At 38.5% G+C, this 20195-nt stretch overlaps 1 protein-coding gene across 3 annotated transcripts in view; it reads right to left on the bottom strand.

The window, feature by feature from the left end:
* PRPF18 (pre-mRNA processing factor 18) overlaps positions 1 to 20195 on the bottom strand; it is a 54426-nt gene that overhangs the window by 16335 nt on the left and 17896 nt on the right. For all 3 annotated transcript variants that reach the window (XR_011076054.1, XM_068561704.1, XM_068561714.1), the window contains 6 exons: positions 19098 to 19211; positions 13070 to 13216; positions 11602 to 11670; positions 9417 to 9557; positions 9215 to 9286; positions 6497 to 6652 (listed from right to left, as the gene is read on the bottom strand). Coding sequence is in view for 2 of the 3 variants with exons in the window: in XM_068561704.1 (XP_068417805.1) it covers positions 6497 to 6652; positions 9215 to 9286; positions 9417 to 9557; positions 11602 to 11670; positions 13070 to 13216; positions 19098 to 19211 (699 nt within the window). In the remaining variant the exon portion in view is untranslated. The remainder of the gene's footprint in view (positions 1 to 6496; positions 6653 to 9214; positions 9287 to 9416; positions 9558 to 11601; positions 11671 to 13069; positions 13217 to 19097; positions 19212 to 20195) is intronic.

The raw sequence follows: 20195 nt of genomic DNA, 5'->3' as shown, positions 1-20195 counted from the left end.
ACCAATAATGACACATGTCAAAACCGTGGTTATTTCTGATGGGAGGAGGAATTAGGCTGGGAAAAGGAATGAGGGAAACTTCAGGGGTGCTGCTTGAAATCTCCTATGATCCAGACCTCATTTTATGTCTTGATAAATATCACATATATATGAAGAATCATTGAGCTGTACAATTAAGATTAGTACACTTCACAGGCTCCACTGTTTACTAAGGTTTATTATATCTCAATTTAAAAAGAAAAATTTTATTCAACATAGTTTTGGAAGTTTTAGCCACAGCAATCAGAGAAGAAAAAGAAATAAAAGGAATCCAAACCGGAAAAGAAGAAGTAAAACTGTCACTGTTTGCAGATGACATGATACTACTATACATAGAGAATCCTAAAGATGCTACCAGAAAACTACTAGAGCTAATCAATGAATTTGGTAAAGTAGCAGGATACAAAATTAATGCACAGAAATCTCTTGCATTCCTATACACTAATGATGAAAAATCTGAAAGAGAAGTTAGGGAAACACTCCCGTTTACCACTGCAACAAAAAGAATAAAATACCTAGGAATGAACCTACCTAAGGAGACAAAAGACCTGTAGGCAGAAAACTATAAGACACTGATGAAAGAAATTAAAGATGATACAAACAGATGGAGAGATATACCATGTTCCTGGATTGGAAGAATCAACATTGTGAAAATGACTATACTACCCAAAGCAATCTACAGATTCAGTGCAATCCCTATCAAACTACCAAGGGCACTTTTCACAGAACTAGAACAAAAAATTTCACAATTTGTATGGAAACACAAAAGACCCCGAATAGCCAAAGCAATCTTGAGAAAGAAAAACGGGGCTGGAGGAATCAGGCTCCCAGACTTCAGACTATATTACAAAGCTACAGTAATCAAGAAAGTATGGTACTGGCACAAAAACAGAAATATAGATCAATGGAACAGGACAGAAAGCCCAGAGATAAACCCACGCACATATGGTCACCTTATCCTTGATAAAGGAGGCAAGAATATACAATGGAGAAAAGACAGCCTCTTCAACAAGTGGTGCTGGGAAAACTGGACAGCTACATGTAAAAGAATGAAATTAGAACACTCCCTAACACCATACACAGAAATAAACTCAAAATGGATTAAAGACCTAAATGTAAGGCCAGACACTATAAAACTCTTAGAGGAAAACGTAGGCAGAACACTCTATGACCTAAATCACAGCAAGATCCTTTTTGACCCACCTCCTAGAGAAATGGAAATAAAAACACAAATAAACAAATGGGACCTAATGAAACTTAAAAGCTTTTGCACAGCAAAGGAAACCATAAACAGACAAAAAGACAACCCTCAGAATGGGAGGACATATTTGCAAACGAAGCAAATGACAAAGGATTAATCTCCAAAATATACAAGCAGCTCATGCAGCTCAAAAAAGCAAACAACCCAATCCAAAAATGGGCAGAAGACCTAAATAGACATTTCTCCAAAGAAGATATACAGATTGCCAACAAACACATGAAAGGATGCTCAACATCACTAATCATTAGAGAAATGCAAATCAAAACCGCAATGAGATATCACTTCACACCGGTCAGAACGGCCATCATCAAAAAATCTACAAACAATAAATGCTGGAGAGGGTGTGGAGAAAAGGGAACCCTCTTGCACTGTTGCTGGGAATGTAAATTGATACAGCCACTATGGAGAACAGTATGGAGGTTCCTTAAAAAACTAAAAATAGGGCTTCCCTGGTGGTGCAGTGGTTGAGAATCTGCCTGCCAATGCAGGGTACACGGGTTCGAGCCCTGGTCTGGGAAGATCCCACATGCCGCGGAGCAACTAGGCCCGTGAGCCACAACTACTGAGCCTGCGCGTCTGGAGCCTGTGCTCCGCAACAAGAGAGGCCGCGATAGTGAGAGGCCCGCACACCACGGTGAAGAGTGGCCCCCGCTTGCCGCAACTGGAGAAAGCCCTCGCACAGAAACGAAGACCCAACACAGCCAAAAATAAATAAATAAATAAATAAATAAATAAATAAATAAATAAATAAATAAATAAATAAATAAATTTTTTTAAAGTCTAACTGATGAACTGTACACTTAAAAATGGTTAAGATGGGGCTTCCCTGGTGGCGCAGTGGTTGAGAATCTGCCTGCCAATGCAGGGGACACGGGTTCGAGCCCTGGTCTGGGAGGATCCCACATGCCGCGGAGCAACTGAGCCTGTGAGCCACAACTACTGTGCCTGCAAGACTGGAGCCTGTGCTCTGCAACAGGAGAGGCCGCGATAGTGAGAGGCCCGCGCACCGCGATGAAGAGTGGCTCCCGCTTGCCACAACTAGAGAAAGCCCTCGCACAGAAACGAAGACCCAACACAGCTAAAAAATAAATTAAATAAATAAATAAAAATTTAAAAAAAAAAACTAAAAATAGAACTACCAAATGACCCAGCTATCCCACTACTGGGCATATACCCTGAGAAAACCATAATTCAAAAATTCATGTACCACAATGTTCATTGCAGAACTATTTACAATAGCCAGGACACAGAAGCAACCTAAGTGTCCATCGACAGATGAATGGATAAAGAAGATGTGGCACATATATACAATGGAATACTACTCAGCCATAAAAAGAAATGAAACTGAGTTATTTGCAGTGAGGTGGATGGACCTAGAGACTGTCATACAGAGTGAAGTAAGTCAGAAAGAGAAAAACAAATACCATATGCTAACACATATATTTGGAATCTTAAAAAAAAAAAAAAATGGTTCTGAAAAATGTAGGGGCAGGACAGGAATAAAGACGTAGACGTAGAGAATGGACTTGAGGACACGGGGAGGGGGAAGGGTAAGCTGGGACAAAGTGAGAGAGTGGCATGGACATATATACACTACCAAATGTAAAATAGATAGCTAGTGGGAAGCAGCTGCATAGCACAGGGAGATCAGCTTGGTGCTTTGTGTCCCCCCTCGAGGGGTGGGATAGAGAGGGTGGGAGGGAGACACAAGAGGGAAGAGATATGGGGATATATGTATACATATAGCTGATTCACTTTGTTATACAGCAGAAACTAATACACCATTGTAAAGCAATTATACTCCAATAAAGATGTTAAAAAAAAATTAAAAGAAGAAAAAGAAAAATTACCCTATTAAATGACTTTCACTATTACCTCCTCAGCAAATATCTTAACGTAGAAAAGGTTTGGGTTTATACATTTACCAGGGGTCAGCAAACTACGGCCCACGGGCCACTCGCCCCTTTTATAAATGGAGTTTTACTGGAACACGGCCACTGGCTGCTTTCACACAGCTGCAGGGTTGAAGAGTTGTAGCGGAGACCTATGAAGCCCAAAGCCTAAAATATTTACTACCTGATCCTTTAAGTGTGTCACTTCCTGACTTAAACTTCAAATAATATATTTAAACTGTCCCTTTGTAGGAATAATTCAACTCAACCTCACCCAAATACCAAAATAAGAGGAGAGAGATTTAAAAGACAGCTTAGGAAATCACTCAGTTAATTGTAATCAAGAATTTCGTAAAACGCTAACATGGGGGTGGCAGCATTCTGCCTTGAGCTGCACTTTGGGTTTATTTTAAGACAGATCAAAAACTGGTACTTTATTTGGCCTCACACAATGCTAATTTTTTGTTTTTGTTATTGTCAATATTTTAAAAATAGGAGCATATGCTTTTTAAAAAAATTAAGGATTCTAGTTATCTCACTAAAAAATAAAGGAAGATGGAACAACACTAGCACCATATTCCTACACGGTAACAATGAGCTGAAGTGACTCCAGTAACGCTGAGGCTAAGACTCAGCTGACACTTCACACTGTGCTTGCGCTGTCCACTTTTTAAGGTTTTTATTTTATATTGGAGTATAGTTAAACTAACACAACATTGGTAATCAACTGTCCACCGTTCTTATCACAGAGCTGAGAGGAAAATGAAAATACCGCTTCTACCTGTGGCTACATGAAAAAGGAAAAGTAAAGAGAGCCCGAGGGTCAGGGGCTTCTTAACACTCAGCTCACCTGCTACCCGACTATCCTGGCTGTGTGAGTTTGCAACCTCAGGTTTAAGCAATGGCCTCCAGGGAAAACGGCAGAGAAGTGTCAGAGAAATCAACAGACCAGAAAGGGCAACAGTTAACTGGATGTTTGCACACATCAAGTGGTAGGGATCTCCCCCATATCTTCTAAAGCAGCCCTACTCCTATTTTGGGGCAATTCTGCCTGTTAAAAAGCTTCTTTGTACTATTTTTGCAACCTCTTACCCATCTCTCATTGTTTCAAAATAAAAAGATTAAAAAAAGAAAGAATCCTTTCCTTACACTGATTAGAAATGAGCCTTCATTCCTATACCTTACCTGGTCCTTAACTGTATGGGACAAGTTTAATCCCTCTTCCACCAGAAAGTTCTCTCATTATCTATAGTTACCCAGACCCCCACCAAGAGTCTCCTTTCTCAAGGACTAGAAAAAAAAAAAGGAAGACTTTCACCTCTCTCGTCCTCTAGAGTATTCATTCATTCGGCAAATATTTACTGAGCACCCACCATGAGTACTATTCCAGACTCTGCGGATACGACAGTGAACTATGCTCTTGCCTTGTGGAACTTATACTACATTATTACATCTAATAATGTAGCATAAGCTATCATTAGACTTTCCAGTAGCCATACTGTACTGCTGTTATTGTACTTAAATTCCCTAATTCTTCCTCATATACATCGCTCAAACTGTTCGCTCAAGTCTAACTTGACTTGTTAGAAGTCTAACTGAGTTAAGACTTCCAAATTTCTTTACGGTCATCATTGCTAAATATTATATTTTTAGAATCTGCTTTTTTCTGCAGTCTGTCAAGAACTTCTGGAATGCAAATTTCTTTTCCACCTGAACGCACACCCTATCCCTTCTGTTCTTACTGTCTGTTAATCTGATAAATATACCTCTCAGTACAGTCATCCAAACTGGTCATTAAAATTGTTGAATAGGACAGTATTGAGGTCACTAAGAGCCCCATGGCATGTCCCTAGCATGCACCCAAACAGACATGGATCCATTATTTAGTATGCATGGCTTCTTTCACTCAACAAGCTGAAATCACCTGATTATTTTATCATATTTACATCTGTACACAAGAATATTATTGGATTTAGGTCAAACACCTTCCTAAAGTTCAGATACAGTATGTTTGCCAATTTTCCCCAATCACCTTGGGAAAAAGGGGGAAAAACATTTTAATGGGAAGAGAAGAGTTAAAAAGGAAGAAAAATGGAGGGAGGATAGGTCCTGTATAGCTTCCAAAATAAACCAGAAGTCTTTAAAATACTAGGCATATTTTTAAACAGAAAAATCAGTTTATAAGATGATGGTAATCATACCATTGTCTAAAGAAGGTGTTGTCTTTAAGACAATTTATCTAATTATATGAACTCTTATACACACTATAGCTTTGGCCATGGTACAGCTGAACACAATTAGCAAATTTAATCACTGGCAGCTGTTTTCTATTAAAGCCAAACCACCTTTTTTTTTTCCCCAACTAAAAGCTTTTTGCCTTCGATACGGTCAATGGTGGTTATTAAGAAAATGGAAATGTTTTGAATTTCCACAAGTATATTTGAACTCTGTAAGTTCTACAGTTCACATTAGGGGGTCAGGTTGAAATCATATCTTAAAATGCTAATATGTATGAATAAGGTACAAAGCATGACACAAAATAACCTTTAGCACTTGGAATTGAAATGAAATAAAAAGATAATCCATGAACATGATAGTGACTGCTGTCTGGCACAAATTCTGAAAGCACTTGCGGCATTTTAAGTGAATCTTACACTTTAAATAAACTTTCAGAGTTTCATCTTCAAGCTTTAGAGTTAACGTCCAGCAAAAGTCATTATACAGACACAACCTGGGATTTTTGACACCTTGGCAAAAGCTAGATTACAGTTGAGGGTTTTTTCCCACTAAAAACAAAAGTTTAACCCAATAGCAGTGTAACCAGGTTTATGTGAGGCAGGTATAACTTTAAGAAAATAAACTATAAATACTTTAAATCTATTTGTGTACCGAAGTGTTGTTATAAATTATTTAAAAATATTTACTAGCCATATGTTTACCATTCATACCTTTTTAGCCTAGATGTTAATCTACCTTGAAAGTAACAAAATGTGAATTATTGCAAAATACTCTAAATTCGTCATTCTTTAGTAAACTCCCAAAGCGAACAGCAATAGTTTTATTTCACTACTGAGGTAATTAAAGCACAACACTTCACCCTGTCTTACATCATATATGAAACCTAAAAGGTTTCTATTTTACAGTACAGTGCAAGGTGTCTTAAATACAAGTACTACTTACATAAAGAGTGGACTTGCATCCTATTATGCTATATCCTATCACTATAATTCTCCTCCTCTCAAAACTTAGTTTGAGAACCGGGGAATGTTAACCTCCAGAGCACTTTGCCCTCCAAACTGCTTACCTGAATATATTTCCGCTGCGTCTCATCATTTAAAACATGTGCAACGTGCTTGGAAAAAATCTTTTCCCTACCAGTTCTGGCATGGATGCCCACCATAGTGACACCAATGGGCCAAGGGGCATTTCCAATGGCCATCTGAAGATAAGCATCATTAGCCTAAAAAGAGAGTTGAAGAAGAGATCAGGAAGGCAGAAATATTCTGCTGGTCCACATTTTCATTTAGTATTTCACAGCCCTTCGTGATGAAATTTTCATCCATCTCTTGGGCGTGTTGAAAATATTACCATTCCCATTATTCGAACAAAAGAAACTAAAATATGGGGTGACTGGCGTGCTTACCTAGGACCACAAATGTCTGTGGAAAAACAGAAACCAACGCTAACCCAGTGAGTAAAAAGACAAAACATTCCTTTGAAGCCCTGGTGCACTGGAAGTTATTAATACATTTCAGATCTGGAATTACCAGGCAGGTAATTTGATGCACTGACGAAAACTCTAGTCTGAGTTTCCGTTAGACCTAGTCTTCTCCCTAGGTGGTCACAGAGAAGACAGAGGCTAACTAGTTTTTCATAATCCAACCTGAAACTACAACTACTCCCTGCACAGCAGTGCAGACCTCTGAAAGCAGTGTGGGCTCTGTGTGCTGGGACATCACTTCGGGCCCATAGCAGATGTGTAAACAGAGATTAAATACTGGCCCTCGAGCCAAATAGCTAAAGGATGAGATCATTTCACTTTGGCCCCCCAAACCTCCCACCTGCCAAGAACCTTAAAAGCGACAAAATGAGAAGAGAGAAAGCAATGAAGAAAAATGGCTCTTTTTCTAAACCAAGCCTGGCTACCTGGGCTGGGGTGGGGGACAAAACAGAAAGCAAGTAAACTCTAAAAGACCCCAACGGTTTCAGAGAGGCTTACACAGCCAGGCCTCAAAGAGATCTTTATTTAAAAATCAAACAACTGGGCTTCCCTGGTGGCGCAGTGGTTGAGAATCTGCCTGCCAATGCAGGGCACACGGGTTCGAGCCCCGGTCTGGGAAGATCCCACATGCCACGGAGCAACTAGGCCCGTGAGCCACAATTACTGAGCCTGCGCGTCTGGAGCCTGTGCTCCGCAACAAGAGAGGCCGCGATAGTGAGAGGCCCGCGCACTGCGATGAAGACTGGCCCCCGCTTGCCGCAACTAGAGAAAGCCCTCGCACAGAAACGAAGACCCAACACAGCCAAAAAAAAATAAATAAATAAATAAGAATTTAAAAAAACAAAAAACAAAAAATAAAAAAATAAAAAAATAAAAATCAAACAACTATGAGACTGATATATGGAATTTTAAAACAGCATATACACATTTTTTTAAATCACTGATACTTGTGTGTGTAAAGTTTAATACTGGATATTAACTGATAAAATTTCCAATATTCAGTTTCCCCAAATTTCCAAAGAAGACTGTCCTAATATTAAGTTTTAGTTCTTTCTGTACTTTATATAAAATAAACTTTCACCAGCTTCTCATATACGAGAATGAGAAAAGTAACAAGAGGGAAGGCATCGCCTCTAGTAGGCAAGTGCCGTGAATTCCTTCTGCACTGATGGTGACCTTATCCATCGATCCCAATGCAATCATCCCTGGTAAGCTCCAGGCAACTCATAGAAACTATCCAAAAATAAAACTCATAAAGCAGAAACGCTTTCTTTGACTAACCAACAGGCTCTCATCTAGAGGGATTAAAAACACTACTTTAGCCCATTAGCATGAGGCTCTCATCAAGGAGACCTCCAGTCACCCAGGATCACCCACAGTCCCTTCTGAGGACAGACACTCAGAGCACAGGAATAAGCAACGCACCCCCACTTTTCTGGCAGAGCCCCATCGAGGCTCTGGAACCGTCACTGGAGATACTGCACGGAACCCCCCACTCCTCCTCTCTTGGGAGGCACAGCCACTGGAAGCCTCCCTCCTCACACTCGGCTGATGGCCCACGAGCAGGGGTGCACTTCCGATCCCATTAGTGGTGCAAGAGGCCCTTCTCTTCTTGTTCGCCACACTGACTGATGGCCTTCCACCTCCTTTCTAAACTCTACCCAAGGAGCACGTGGACACCAGAGCTCTCTCCTCTGCCACCTGGCCCCAGAGTCCGTTCAGGAATAAAGGCACTGCAGCAGGGGAAGAGTCTCCCCTCCTGGGCTTTGCTATTGTTGCAGTACTGAAATGGGAGAGAGAAATTCTGGCAGCCTTACTTAGAACATTTTCTCAGAGAAACCAGCATAAAGGGCGGTTAAATTCCACTGTCTCATTAGTACAATGGTTCAGCTATATTATGGATTAAGTAGGTTTTTATAGCTGGCCTGGGAAACTAATCTACATAACACTGCTTCTACGGGAAAATTTGTTCCAAGCCATAATCAACAATCTAAAAACTCTGAAATTCAATCCCATTCATGAAATGAACGCTGCCTATATCCAGTTCGTGAAGAATCTTTACACCTTCCTTAAAAATGACTAAAAAATACAGTGTGGTCTGAAACTTTATTATTCATGCCTAACAATAAAGCTGACAATATATTAGCAAATGAAAGTTGTTTTTTTTTTTTTTACTACTAATTCATTTCACATTTATTCTTAAATCTTCTATTAAAATACTCCCACACAAAATGAACATATTATGTACACAACCTAGGAATGCTCATAAACATAATTCTGATGCACAGCATGGTAATGTACCTTCACATATTCCCTCTGCAACATGAATTTAATGATATCTGTTATGGATTCTTTAATATCGGCAGGAAGATTCTGGAAAAGAAAAAAAGCATAACTAAATTTTGGAAGCTACAGTGTGTAGTTACAGACTGCATTTATTCTAACTTCATATATTCTATTTTTTAAAAATCAGTTAACAAAAGCATTTTTTGCGAAACCTCACCCTTTTCCGTAGCTTTCTGAAAAGGGGTCTGAGATAGGACTCGGTCTGTTTCTGAGTAGCACTGTTCAGTTTACCCTGTACGCTGCGCTTCACATAATCCTCTCTGGCATTCAGCTCCTTAGCCCAAACACCAAGAAGAAACTGTGGAAAAAAGGGTAAATTTAGACTACAATGCCACCCAGTGGTTCTGTAAGTTTAAAAGTTCTCTGATGCACAAAATGGTATACACTCATCCTTAGAGTAAATGTCTTGACCGACTAAAACACCAACCAATATGTAACTAATGAACTATCTCTGCTTAGTGCGTCACGTATGTTTTAATGTAGTACCTTTGGCAAGTCACAGACTTCCCTATTCTACACCTCTCCCAGCTCAGATGGGATCCATTTCCCCTGAAAGAGCTATCAAATTTCACAGGCAACTGCCTGACAGAACTTTTTTTTTTTAACATCTTTATTGGAGTATAATTGCTTTACAATGGTGTGTTAGTTTCTACTTTATAACAAAGTGAATCAGTTATACATATACATATGTTCCCATCTCTCTTCCCTCTTGCATCTCCCTCCCTCCCACCCTCCCTATCCCACCCCTCTAGGTGGTCACAAAGCACCGAGCTGATCTCCCTGTGCTATGCGGCTGCTTCCCACTAGCTAGCTATTTTACGCTTGGTAGTGTATATATGTCCATGCCACTCTCTCACTTTGTCACAGCTTACCCTTCCCCCTCCCCATATCCTCAAGTCCATTCTCTAGTAGGTCTGTGTCTTTATTCCCATCTTGCCACTAGGTTCTTCATGACTTTTTTTCCCCTTAGATTCCATATATATGTGTTACCATACTGTATTTGTTTTTCTCTTTCTGACTTACTTCACTCTGTATGACAGACTCTAACTCCATCCACCTCACTACAAATAACTCAATTTCGTTTCTTTTTATGGCTGAGTAATATTCCACTGTATATATGTGCCACATCTTCTTTATCCATTTATCCGATGATGGACACTTAGGTTGCTTCCATGTCCTGGCTATTGTAAATAGAGCTGCAATGAACATTTTGGTACATGACTCTTTTTGAATTATGGTCAGAAATAAACTTGTACTTGTATTTCTATTACATAAAATTCAACCTACCTAGACTCATCAGCCATAATGCCATATGTGCTGTGATATTTAATCAATCTTCCAAGGATGATGTTGTAGTATTTGGACTTTCTACTTTTGCAGTAGAGACCACAATTCAATTAAAAATTCCCTCTAAAGTGCCTGACCAAAGGAGAAGGAAGGAAAAAACGAACGAAAATAAAAGAAACTATGACCAGCCCCCACCCTGCCCCAGAAAACTACCCAGGTGCCCCCTGAGTTAAACTGCACAAAGAGCATCCTTCCCAGAGGCAGGTAAACACTGAAGGCTGAGGAGGCCATACTCCCCTAGCGGTGTTACCCATGCATGTCCTACATAGGGAGAGGCTGTCACTCAAAGAGGAAATTCTAGTTCATGCTAGATCCCACCACGCCCTAGCTAATTCCATGCCAAATCCTCAACGGATTGAGAATCTTGATGACTAATTGTGTTGTATTTAAACTGTAAATACAAGTAAAAGCACTTCTTGCATTTATATCTCTTGTTCTGAACACAAATAATTTGTGAATAAATGTTAAAAGGAATCTGGGATTTGCACATACTCTACCTAAACCACTGAAGAGAGGAATTCCGGGAAGAAATGAATGAGCTAATCGCAAGTCTCTGAAAGGTTACTCGAGTGCTTTTTTCCCTGTCAACGTCTTCCCACCTCCTTCCATTCCTTACTGTCATCATCTCTCAGAAAAGCTTCTCCTTATTGCACTCCTTCCCAGAGTGTTTAAAATAAATTTTTTAATCCTTAAAACTTCTTGTTCATTCCACTGCTATGATTCTTTTCAGTGTATTTACATTAATAAGTCAGCCTTACAAGTGCTATGAAGAAAGTAAATATACATTTTCTTTGTTTAACCTCTATATCCAAGCACATAGCAATATCATAAACACCGTACGTGCAGAAATGTTTAGGGAGGATTTCCCTTTCCAGTCTTTAACTCTTAAACAATTCAAAAATGAAAAACCAAAAAAAAAACAAAAAAAAAAACAAGTAAGACCAGTTCTTAACTAAAGAAAACGTGTCCTCCTTTCCGAGCCAAAAAGTACATACCTTAAGGAATTTGGTAATGATGTCCATGTCTTTATGATCATCACCTTTTCCTAAAGACTCTCCCAGTGCCTGAAGAAAAAGAATGCTTCTGTTCATTAGTCAAGAGCAACAGGGGAATACATACATTATCAACACCAGACTAAACATGGCTCCTTATTACCTATACGTATGGTCCAATTTTGATTTAAAACCCTGATGGAATTTCTAGATAGATTTAAAAAAAAAAAAAAGACAATGTGTCATTTAAACTTAGAGAGCATGTTATCTTTTATGACTCAAAGAGGGAGTAAAGGGAGTGACTGCTAATGAACATGAGGTTTCTTTTTAGGGGAACAAAATGCTCTAAAATTAGATTGTGACGATGGTTGTAGCAACCTGTGAATATATTAAAAACCACTGAATTGTACACGTTAAATGGATAAATTGTATAGTATGTGACTATCTCCGAAGTTGTCTGAAACGAAGGAAAAAGGAAAAGAATGTCCAGAACTGGTTGCTCACACCAATTATTGCAGTAAAATTTAGGGGGTCGAGGTATAATTAAAACGACATCTTCCTTAACTACAATCTCACTCACAGCATGCAATGTGGGTTAAGAGCCAGGAATGAAAGGTGACAGAAAAAATAACTATGTTTTATTAACCATTAAGAACTTTAAACTAAGTCATATTATTTTTGCTCATGCTAGATATTTAGATAATACAACTTTTAAATAAGATTACATATATCACTCTACATTCGACACACTGGCAAAAATAAGAAAGCAAGATACTGCCAAGTGTTGGCAGGGACGCGGGGATACAAGACACTCACACAGTGCTGGTGGAGGGTGGAGACTGGCAAACCCGTTACAGAGAGCAATTTGGCAGTACTCAGACCAGTTAAACATGTATCAGAAGCAATCCTGCTCCTGCTCCAGAGGGGTCATGTGCAAGATTGTCTGTCACAAAGCTGTCTGTGGTAACAGGGAGCTGGGAGCAATCTCACTGTCTGTCATTATGGCGAACAAAAAGTAAAAGGCAGTGAATGCCACAGTGTATGAAATGCTACGTTAACAGTTAAAATCAAAAGTTTAGACGTACAAAAGGTATCAAGGACGGAACTTAACACAGTTCTAAGTGGAAAAAAAAGTGAACAGAATGAAGAATTTCACAGTAAAATATCATGTATGTATATACCAAAACACATGCAGACAAAACACTACTGGTTCTACAAGACCATCAACAAATCAAAGGATACACATCAAACATATCAGAATGAATACTTTTGAAGGCAGGAAGTAGGGGAATGTGTATAGGAAATGAGAAAAAAGGGAGTGAATAAACAAAAGGCACGGAACAGAAGAAGGGCCTTTGTGGTGACCAAAGACGCCAGCACGCTGTACACTGAACCGTCTGAGGAGCTCAACCACCTGCTGCAGGGAATGAAAGGCGTGACGGGGAATCAGGGAAGGTGGGGGAGGGATCACCTCTAACTCTTCAATTGTGGTGTTTTCTTCATGAACTTTCAAATCATTCTGGGTGTCTTCCTCTCCAGGTTCTTGGCCACCCACAAGTTCATTCAGGTACTGCTGATCAATCTTATCCAAAGCTGCTTTCAGATCATTCCTCAATCCCTGAGGAAAGGTAAAAAGTTACATCTGGTATGAAATTTCACTGATGTTTCACTTCTGATTTCTTCTCTAATAATGAGTATAATCCACCTTTTTCTCCACAAAGAAACTCAAATAATATTTCAATTTATTATACAGCTATCACCACTGTCCATGCAAAGTCAATTCTTATGAACATATTTAAATTTAAAAGAATGTACACACAATAGGTAATCTGATGGTCAGAAAAATAAAACATACGAGTGACAAATCCAAGTAAGAATAGGCATTAACACTGTAATTTTCTAATGAGGCCCTAGTGAAAGTGACCAGGTCTCCACTGGTCCCCAACCCATTTTCCGGGTTCACTGAAAATGTCTAACAACTGCAACTACTGATACTTTGAACTCCCAAAACATTTGGAAATGTCAACAGTATAAAACCAGGGTCTCAACCATATCCTAGGATTTCACTATGTTTCTAACAAACCAGCAAATTCCATATTCTATTCACTTCCAGTTGGTGACCACTTGGTAAAAATGGAAGCCTTAAAGCTAGACCCTTGGCATGTACCACATACAAAAATTAACTCAAAATGGATCAAAGACCTAAATGTAAGAGCTAAAACTATAAAACTCTTAGAGTTAACTAACAAAACAGAAAACAACCTGATTTAAAATGGGCAAAGGACTTTAACAGATGACATACGAACGGCCAGTAGGTAAATGAAAAGATGCTCAACATCACTGGTCATTAAGGAAATGCAAATCAAACCACAAAGAGATACCACTTCACAACCATTAGGATGAATATTATCAGCAGAAAACAGAAAATAATAACTTGGCTAGGATATGGAGAAACAGAACCCTAGAGCACTGCTGGAAATGTAAAATGGTACAGCTGCTGTGGAGAACGGTATGGCAGTATCTGAAAAAGTTAAACACACCCACACCAAGACATATTATAATTAAATGTCAAAAGTTAAAGACAACTCCTACAATACAACACAGGCGGAGCGCTCTTTGACATAAATCATAGTAATACTCTCTTTAATCAGTCTTTAGGGCAAAAGAAATAAAAGCAAAACCAAACAAATGGGACGTGATTAAGCTTGAAAGCTTTTGCACAGCAAGGAAACCACCAACGAAACAAAAAGACAACCTACTGAATGGGAGAAAATATTTATAAATGATGTGACCCACAAGGGGTTAATATCCAAAATATACAAACAGCTCATACAACTCAATATCAAAAAACAACCCAATCCAAAAATGGTCAGAAGACCTGAACAGACATTTCTCCAGAGAAGACATGCAGATGGCTAACAGGCACATGAAAACATGCTCCACATCACTAATTATTAGAGAAATGCAAATCAAAACCACAATGAGGTATCACCTCACACCTGTCAGAATGGCAATCATCGAAAAGTCTACAAAACAAAAGTTGCAGAGGATGTGGAGAAAAGGGACCCCTCATACACTGTTGGTAGGAATGAAAATTGAGATAGCCACTACGGAAAACAGTATTCAGGTCCCTTAAACTAAAAACAGAACTACCATATGATCCAGCAATCCCACTCCTGGGTATATACCCAGAAAAAATGAAAATATTAAATTCAAAAAGATACATGCACCCCAATGGTCACAGCAGCACTATTTATGATAGCCAAGACAAGGAAGCAACCCAAGTGCCCAACAGGCGACTGGATTAAGAAGATGTGACACACATACACATATACACACACACACACACACAGACACAGACACACACACACACACACAGAGGAATATTACTCAGCCATAAAAAAAGAATGAAATTCTGCCATTTGCAACAACATGGACGGACCTGGAGAGTATTATGCTTAGTGAAATAAGTCAGACCGAGAAAGACAAATACTGTATGATATCACCCATATGTGGAAACTAAAAAATAATACAAATGAAAGTATATGCAAAACAGAAACAGACAGATATCGAAAACAAACTTGTGGTTACCAAGGGGAAAAGGAAAGGAGAGAGGGACAAATTAGGGGTATGGGAGTAACAGATACAAACTATTACATTTAAAATAGATAAGCAACAAGGATACACTGTATAGCACAGGGAATTATACCCAATATCTTGTAATAACCTATAATGGAATATAATCTGCAAAAACCTGAATCACTATGCTCTATACCTGAAATTAACATAATACTGTAAAACAACTATACTTCAATTAAAAAAAAAACCCCAAAGTTAAAGAAGGAGAGCATCTTAAAAGCAGCAAGAGAAAAACAGCTTGTTTTGTACAAGGGAAACTGCTCCCCCCATAAGACTATCAGGAGATTTTTTCAGCAGAAATTTTGCAGACCAGGAGGGAGTGGCACAATATATTCAAAGTGCTAAAAGAACAAACTTCCAAGAACACTCTACCCGGCAGAATTATCATTCAGAATTGAAGGAGCAACAGTTTCCAGAGAAGCAAAAGCTAAAGGAGTTCATCAGCACTAAACCAGCCTTATAAGAAATGTTAAAGGGACTTCTTTAAGCTGGCAAGAAACGGCACTAATTAATAACAAGAAAACATATGAAAGTATGTATCTCACTGGTAAAGGTAAATATATAGTAAAAGTAGTGAATTAATCACTCATAAAGCTAGTATGAAGATTAAAAGACAAAAGTAGTAAAAACAACTCTAATAATTAGTTAAGGGCTACACAAGACATAAAGACGTAAAATGTGGGCTTCCCTGGTGGCGCAGTGGTTGAGAGTCCGCCTGCCAGTGCGGGGGACACGGGTTCGAGCCCTGGTCTGGGAAGATCCCACATGCCGCGGAGCAACTGGGCCCGTGTGCCACAACAACTGAGCCTGCGCGTCTGGAGCCTGTGCTCCGCAACGGGAGAGGCCGCGACAGTGAGAGGCCCGCGCACCGTGATGAAGAGTGGCCCCCACTCGCCACAACTGGAGAAAGCCCTCGCACAGAAACGAAGACCCAACACAGCCAAAAATAAATAATAAATAAATAAATAAATAAATTTATTTAAAAAAAAAAAAAAGACGTAAAATGTGGTATCAGAAAAATAAAACGTGGAGGGAGGGGAGTAAAAATGTAGAGCTTCAGAATGTGTTCAAATTTATGAACTTTTAGACTGCTCCAGTTATTTATAAAATAAATAAATCACAGGGATATAATGTACAGCATGGTGACTAAAGTTAATAATACTGTATTGCATATTTCAAAGTTACTCAAGAGAGTAATCTCTAAATAAAAAGTCCTCATCACAAGAAAAAAAAATTGTGTTGGAGCTCTGTATGGTGATGAATATTAACGGGATTATTGTGGTGACCATATAAAATCATTATGCTGTACACCTGAAATTAATGTTATATGTGAATTATACCTCAGTTTTTAACAAGTACATAAGAAACTCCAGTATTTGGGACAGGCTTGAATAAGATTAGAATACAGCAGGTTGTAATAAATTAATATTAAAAGCTAAAAGATTTTTCAAGTAATGAAATGAGCAGTAGAAAAATTAAATCAGCTAACAAAAACTGAATAGTTCACATTAGCATTTTAGACTATCTTTTGATAAGGAAAGCGACTCAGGAGATAGAAGAGAAACAAATATTGGTGAAATGAAGCATTACAAAACCACTTACTCTTTCCAAGAATTTAAGTTAGGAAAGTTTAGACAGGACTGAGAATAAAGAAAAACAAATTGCTGTGCACATTAATAATATAAATGAAGAAAAATTTTTAAATTTATTATGCTTTAAAAAAAAAGTTAGACACAGAATCACGATATGATCTAGCAATTCCACTTCTGGGAATATATGCAAAAGAAGTGAAAGCAGGGACTCGAACAGATATTTATGTACTTGTGTCCATAGCAGGATTATTCACAATAGCCAAAAGGTAGAAGCAACCTACATGTCCATCGAGGGTGAATGGATAAACAAAATGGGGTCCATATATACAATGGAGTATTACTCAGCCTTAAAAAGGCAGGAAATGCTGACACCTGGTACAAAGCAGCTGCACCTTTAAGGCAGCATTCTAAGTTAGAAGGCCAGTCCAGGGAGCCCTCAGATGACCTCAGTCACAGCCCTCACCTGACTGCATCACATGCAAGACCCCAAGCAAAAAACTGCCCAGCTTAATTAGCCCAATCGAACCACAGAACTGTGAGGGAGAATGACAAATTACCTTAGGTTACTAGGTTTCAGGGTGGTTTGTTACCATCATAGATGACTGAGAAAGATTTTATAATAATGAATTGTTTTAAGTTGTAAGTTTTGGGGTGGTTTGTTACACAGCCACAGATAACCACACCTGTCTCTCACTGAATGAGCAAGTAAATAAGTTAATAAGGCCACAGAAGATCTGAACACCAGCACTGTAATTGACATTTATCCAAAGCATGAAACATACTCTTTTCAAGAGTCCATGGAATATTCACCAAGACAGACCATAAGCTGAGCCATAAAACAAGATTAGAGTCCTAAAAGTAAAGCTATAACTATTAAAGTTTTAGAAGAAAATACCATCTCTTTAAGACCTTAGGGTAAGCAAAGATTTCTTAAGCAAAACACCAAAAGCAATAACCATAAAGCGAACTTCATCAAAATTTGGAAGTCCTGCCCATGAAAAGGCACCATTAAGAGAACATGTAAGGCCTAGACCAGGAAAAAATAGACACAAAACATGAATCTGTATATCTGACAAAGAATCCAGAATACACATAAAGAACTGCTATAACTCAAAAATAAAAAGACAAACAACCCAACTGAAACATGAACAAAAGACACACTGCATAGAGAAAGATATGGCCAATAAGTCTATGAAAAGATGCTCATAATCTTTAGTTATCAGGGAATTGTGAATAGAACCACAATGAGATACTACCACAATACAAGAGAATGGTTAAAATTTAAAAGACTAACAATAACAAACACTGATGAGACACTGGAAATATTTGGCATTTCCCAAAAAGTTGAGCATACATTTACTCTTACTATATAGCAATTCCACTTCTAAGCATTTACCAGAGAGATAAAAACATATTTACCCAAGAGGAATAACACAGATCCAAAAAAGATCTGTGTAAGAATGTTCACAGCAGTTTTATTCATAACAGCCCAAAGCTAGAAACATATTCTGATATATTCATACAGCTGAATATCATCAGCAATGTAAAGGAACAAACTACCAACATCCACAATAACATGGATGAATCTACAAAATATCACACTGAGCAAAAGAAGCCAGACATATCCTCTAAATTCACTGATGGGGATAGAATTTAACAAGGTGGTTGCCCAGGAGTGGAGGAAGAAGAACCCGGGGACTGGCCAAGGAGTGCTGGGGAACTTTCATGTGTGTATGATGAAAATACTCTATATCTTCATAAGGGTAGTGGCTACACACTTGCATGTATTTGTCAAAATGCACTAACTGCATGCCCAAGATGTGTGCTTTTTAAAAGAAAATTAAAGAAAACCTGGGACTTCCCTGGTGGTCCAGGGGTTAAGAATCCACCTTCCAATGCAGGGGACACAGGTTCGATCCCTGGCAGGGGAACTAAGATTCCCACATGTCACAGGGCAACTAAGCCCACACGCCGCAACTACTGAGCCCGTGCACCACAACTAGACCTCGAGTGCCGCAAGTAAGACCTGATGCAGCCAAAAATAAATAAATACATACTGAAAAATAATAAGTAAAAAAAAATAAACTCACGCACACACAAAAGTTAAAAAAAAAAAAAAGAAAATTTACATTCAGCAGCAGTAATCTGGCAACTTTATTTTTCCTTTTTTCTCTATAGTAATGCAATTAGTCGAGCTCTGTCGAAGTCCATACTATTCTCATTTATATGGTACAATGACATTCTTCTAGCTTTGTTCTGACTTCTTACCTTGTTAACTTCCGGTGTGAGGATCTCTATTTTTCTTAAACGTTGAAAAGCATCATAATCAGTTTCTCCAAAGAGTCTGATTGGTTCTCCTCTTTCTCTTAATCTCCTGATAACCTATTAAAAAAAATACATCAAACAACAATAGTAATTCCCTATGACATTAGTAATAGTAATTCCTATTTTAGGAGACCAAACACTTATTTTGGTAAGTGAAAAGTAGATGCAAAAAGTAAGTTATAAAAAAAAAAAAAAAAAAAAAAAAAGTAAGTTATACTTCTTTTTTCTTTAGTTTCCATTTAACAGATATACTGAATTATTGTCACACCTTAAATAACCCTAATGGTTTATTGGGTCATTAGGTCATTTGGCGAGTGTTTCAGAAAGGACCAATCTGTGTAGTAGAATACATAAGAAAAACATTACAATGGGAGGGAGTGATAACATTTATAAAGAGAAAAAAATAAAATAAAACCAAGCCTGGAGTCAGCGATAAGTCAACGACCATAGATAGCCATGAGTCGGCACTGCAATACTACACTAAACCAAAAACTAGTCCCTCAGAAGAGAAAGTGAGTTACAAATGGAGGGAGGGGGACGTGCAGGGCTTCTGAGGGGCTGATAATACTCCTCCTTGACTTCGGCCATCGTCATACAAGTGTTTGTTTTGTAATTATCCACTATATCGCACATGTTTTACACACTCTTTGTATACATGTGGTATTTCATAAAAAGGACAAACGAGAATTATAATTAAGAAAATAAGTTGTAATTTTAAAAATACCAAGAACTTTATCTGGGAACGTAAATAGTATCACACTTAGAAACCACTGGCAGGGCTCCCACTGGATTAACTGAAACTCGGTATTAAAAAAACTTAAGAGGTCGTCTAGTGCTATCTCCAATCCATGCAGAAATGACCTCAAAAACACCTTCTCCTGGTCCCTGTCTGACAAATGACAAAAGTCACACCCCTTCATGAAACAGCCCATCCCATTTTTGGACAGATATGTTATGCTTCTCAAAATAAATGAAAAGCTACCTCTCTCAGTTATCTCAGTCCTTCTTTATGAACGACAGAGAATATTCAATGCTTTTTCA

The sequence above is a fragment of the Eschrichtius robustus genome, chromosome 1, assembly GCF_028021215.1.
Source record: "Eschrichtius robustus isolate mEscRob2 chromosome 1, mEscRob2.pri, whole genome shotgun sequence".
In the NCBI taxonomy this organism is placed as follows: domain Eukaryota; kingdom Metazoa; phylum Chordata; class Mammalia; order Artiodactyla; family Eschrichtiidae; genus Eschrichtius; species Eschrichtius robustus.
Note: the sequence above shows the minus strand (reverse complement) of the source record. Positions and strands in the feature narration are given on the sequence as shown.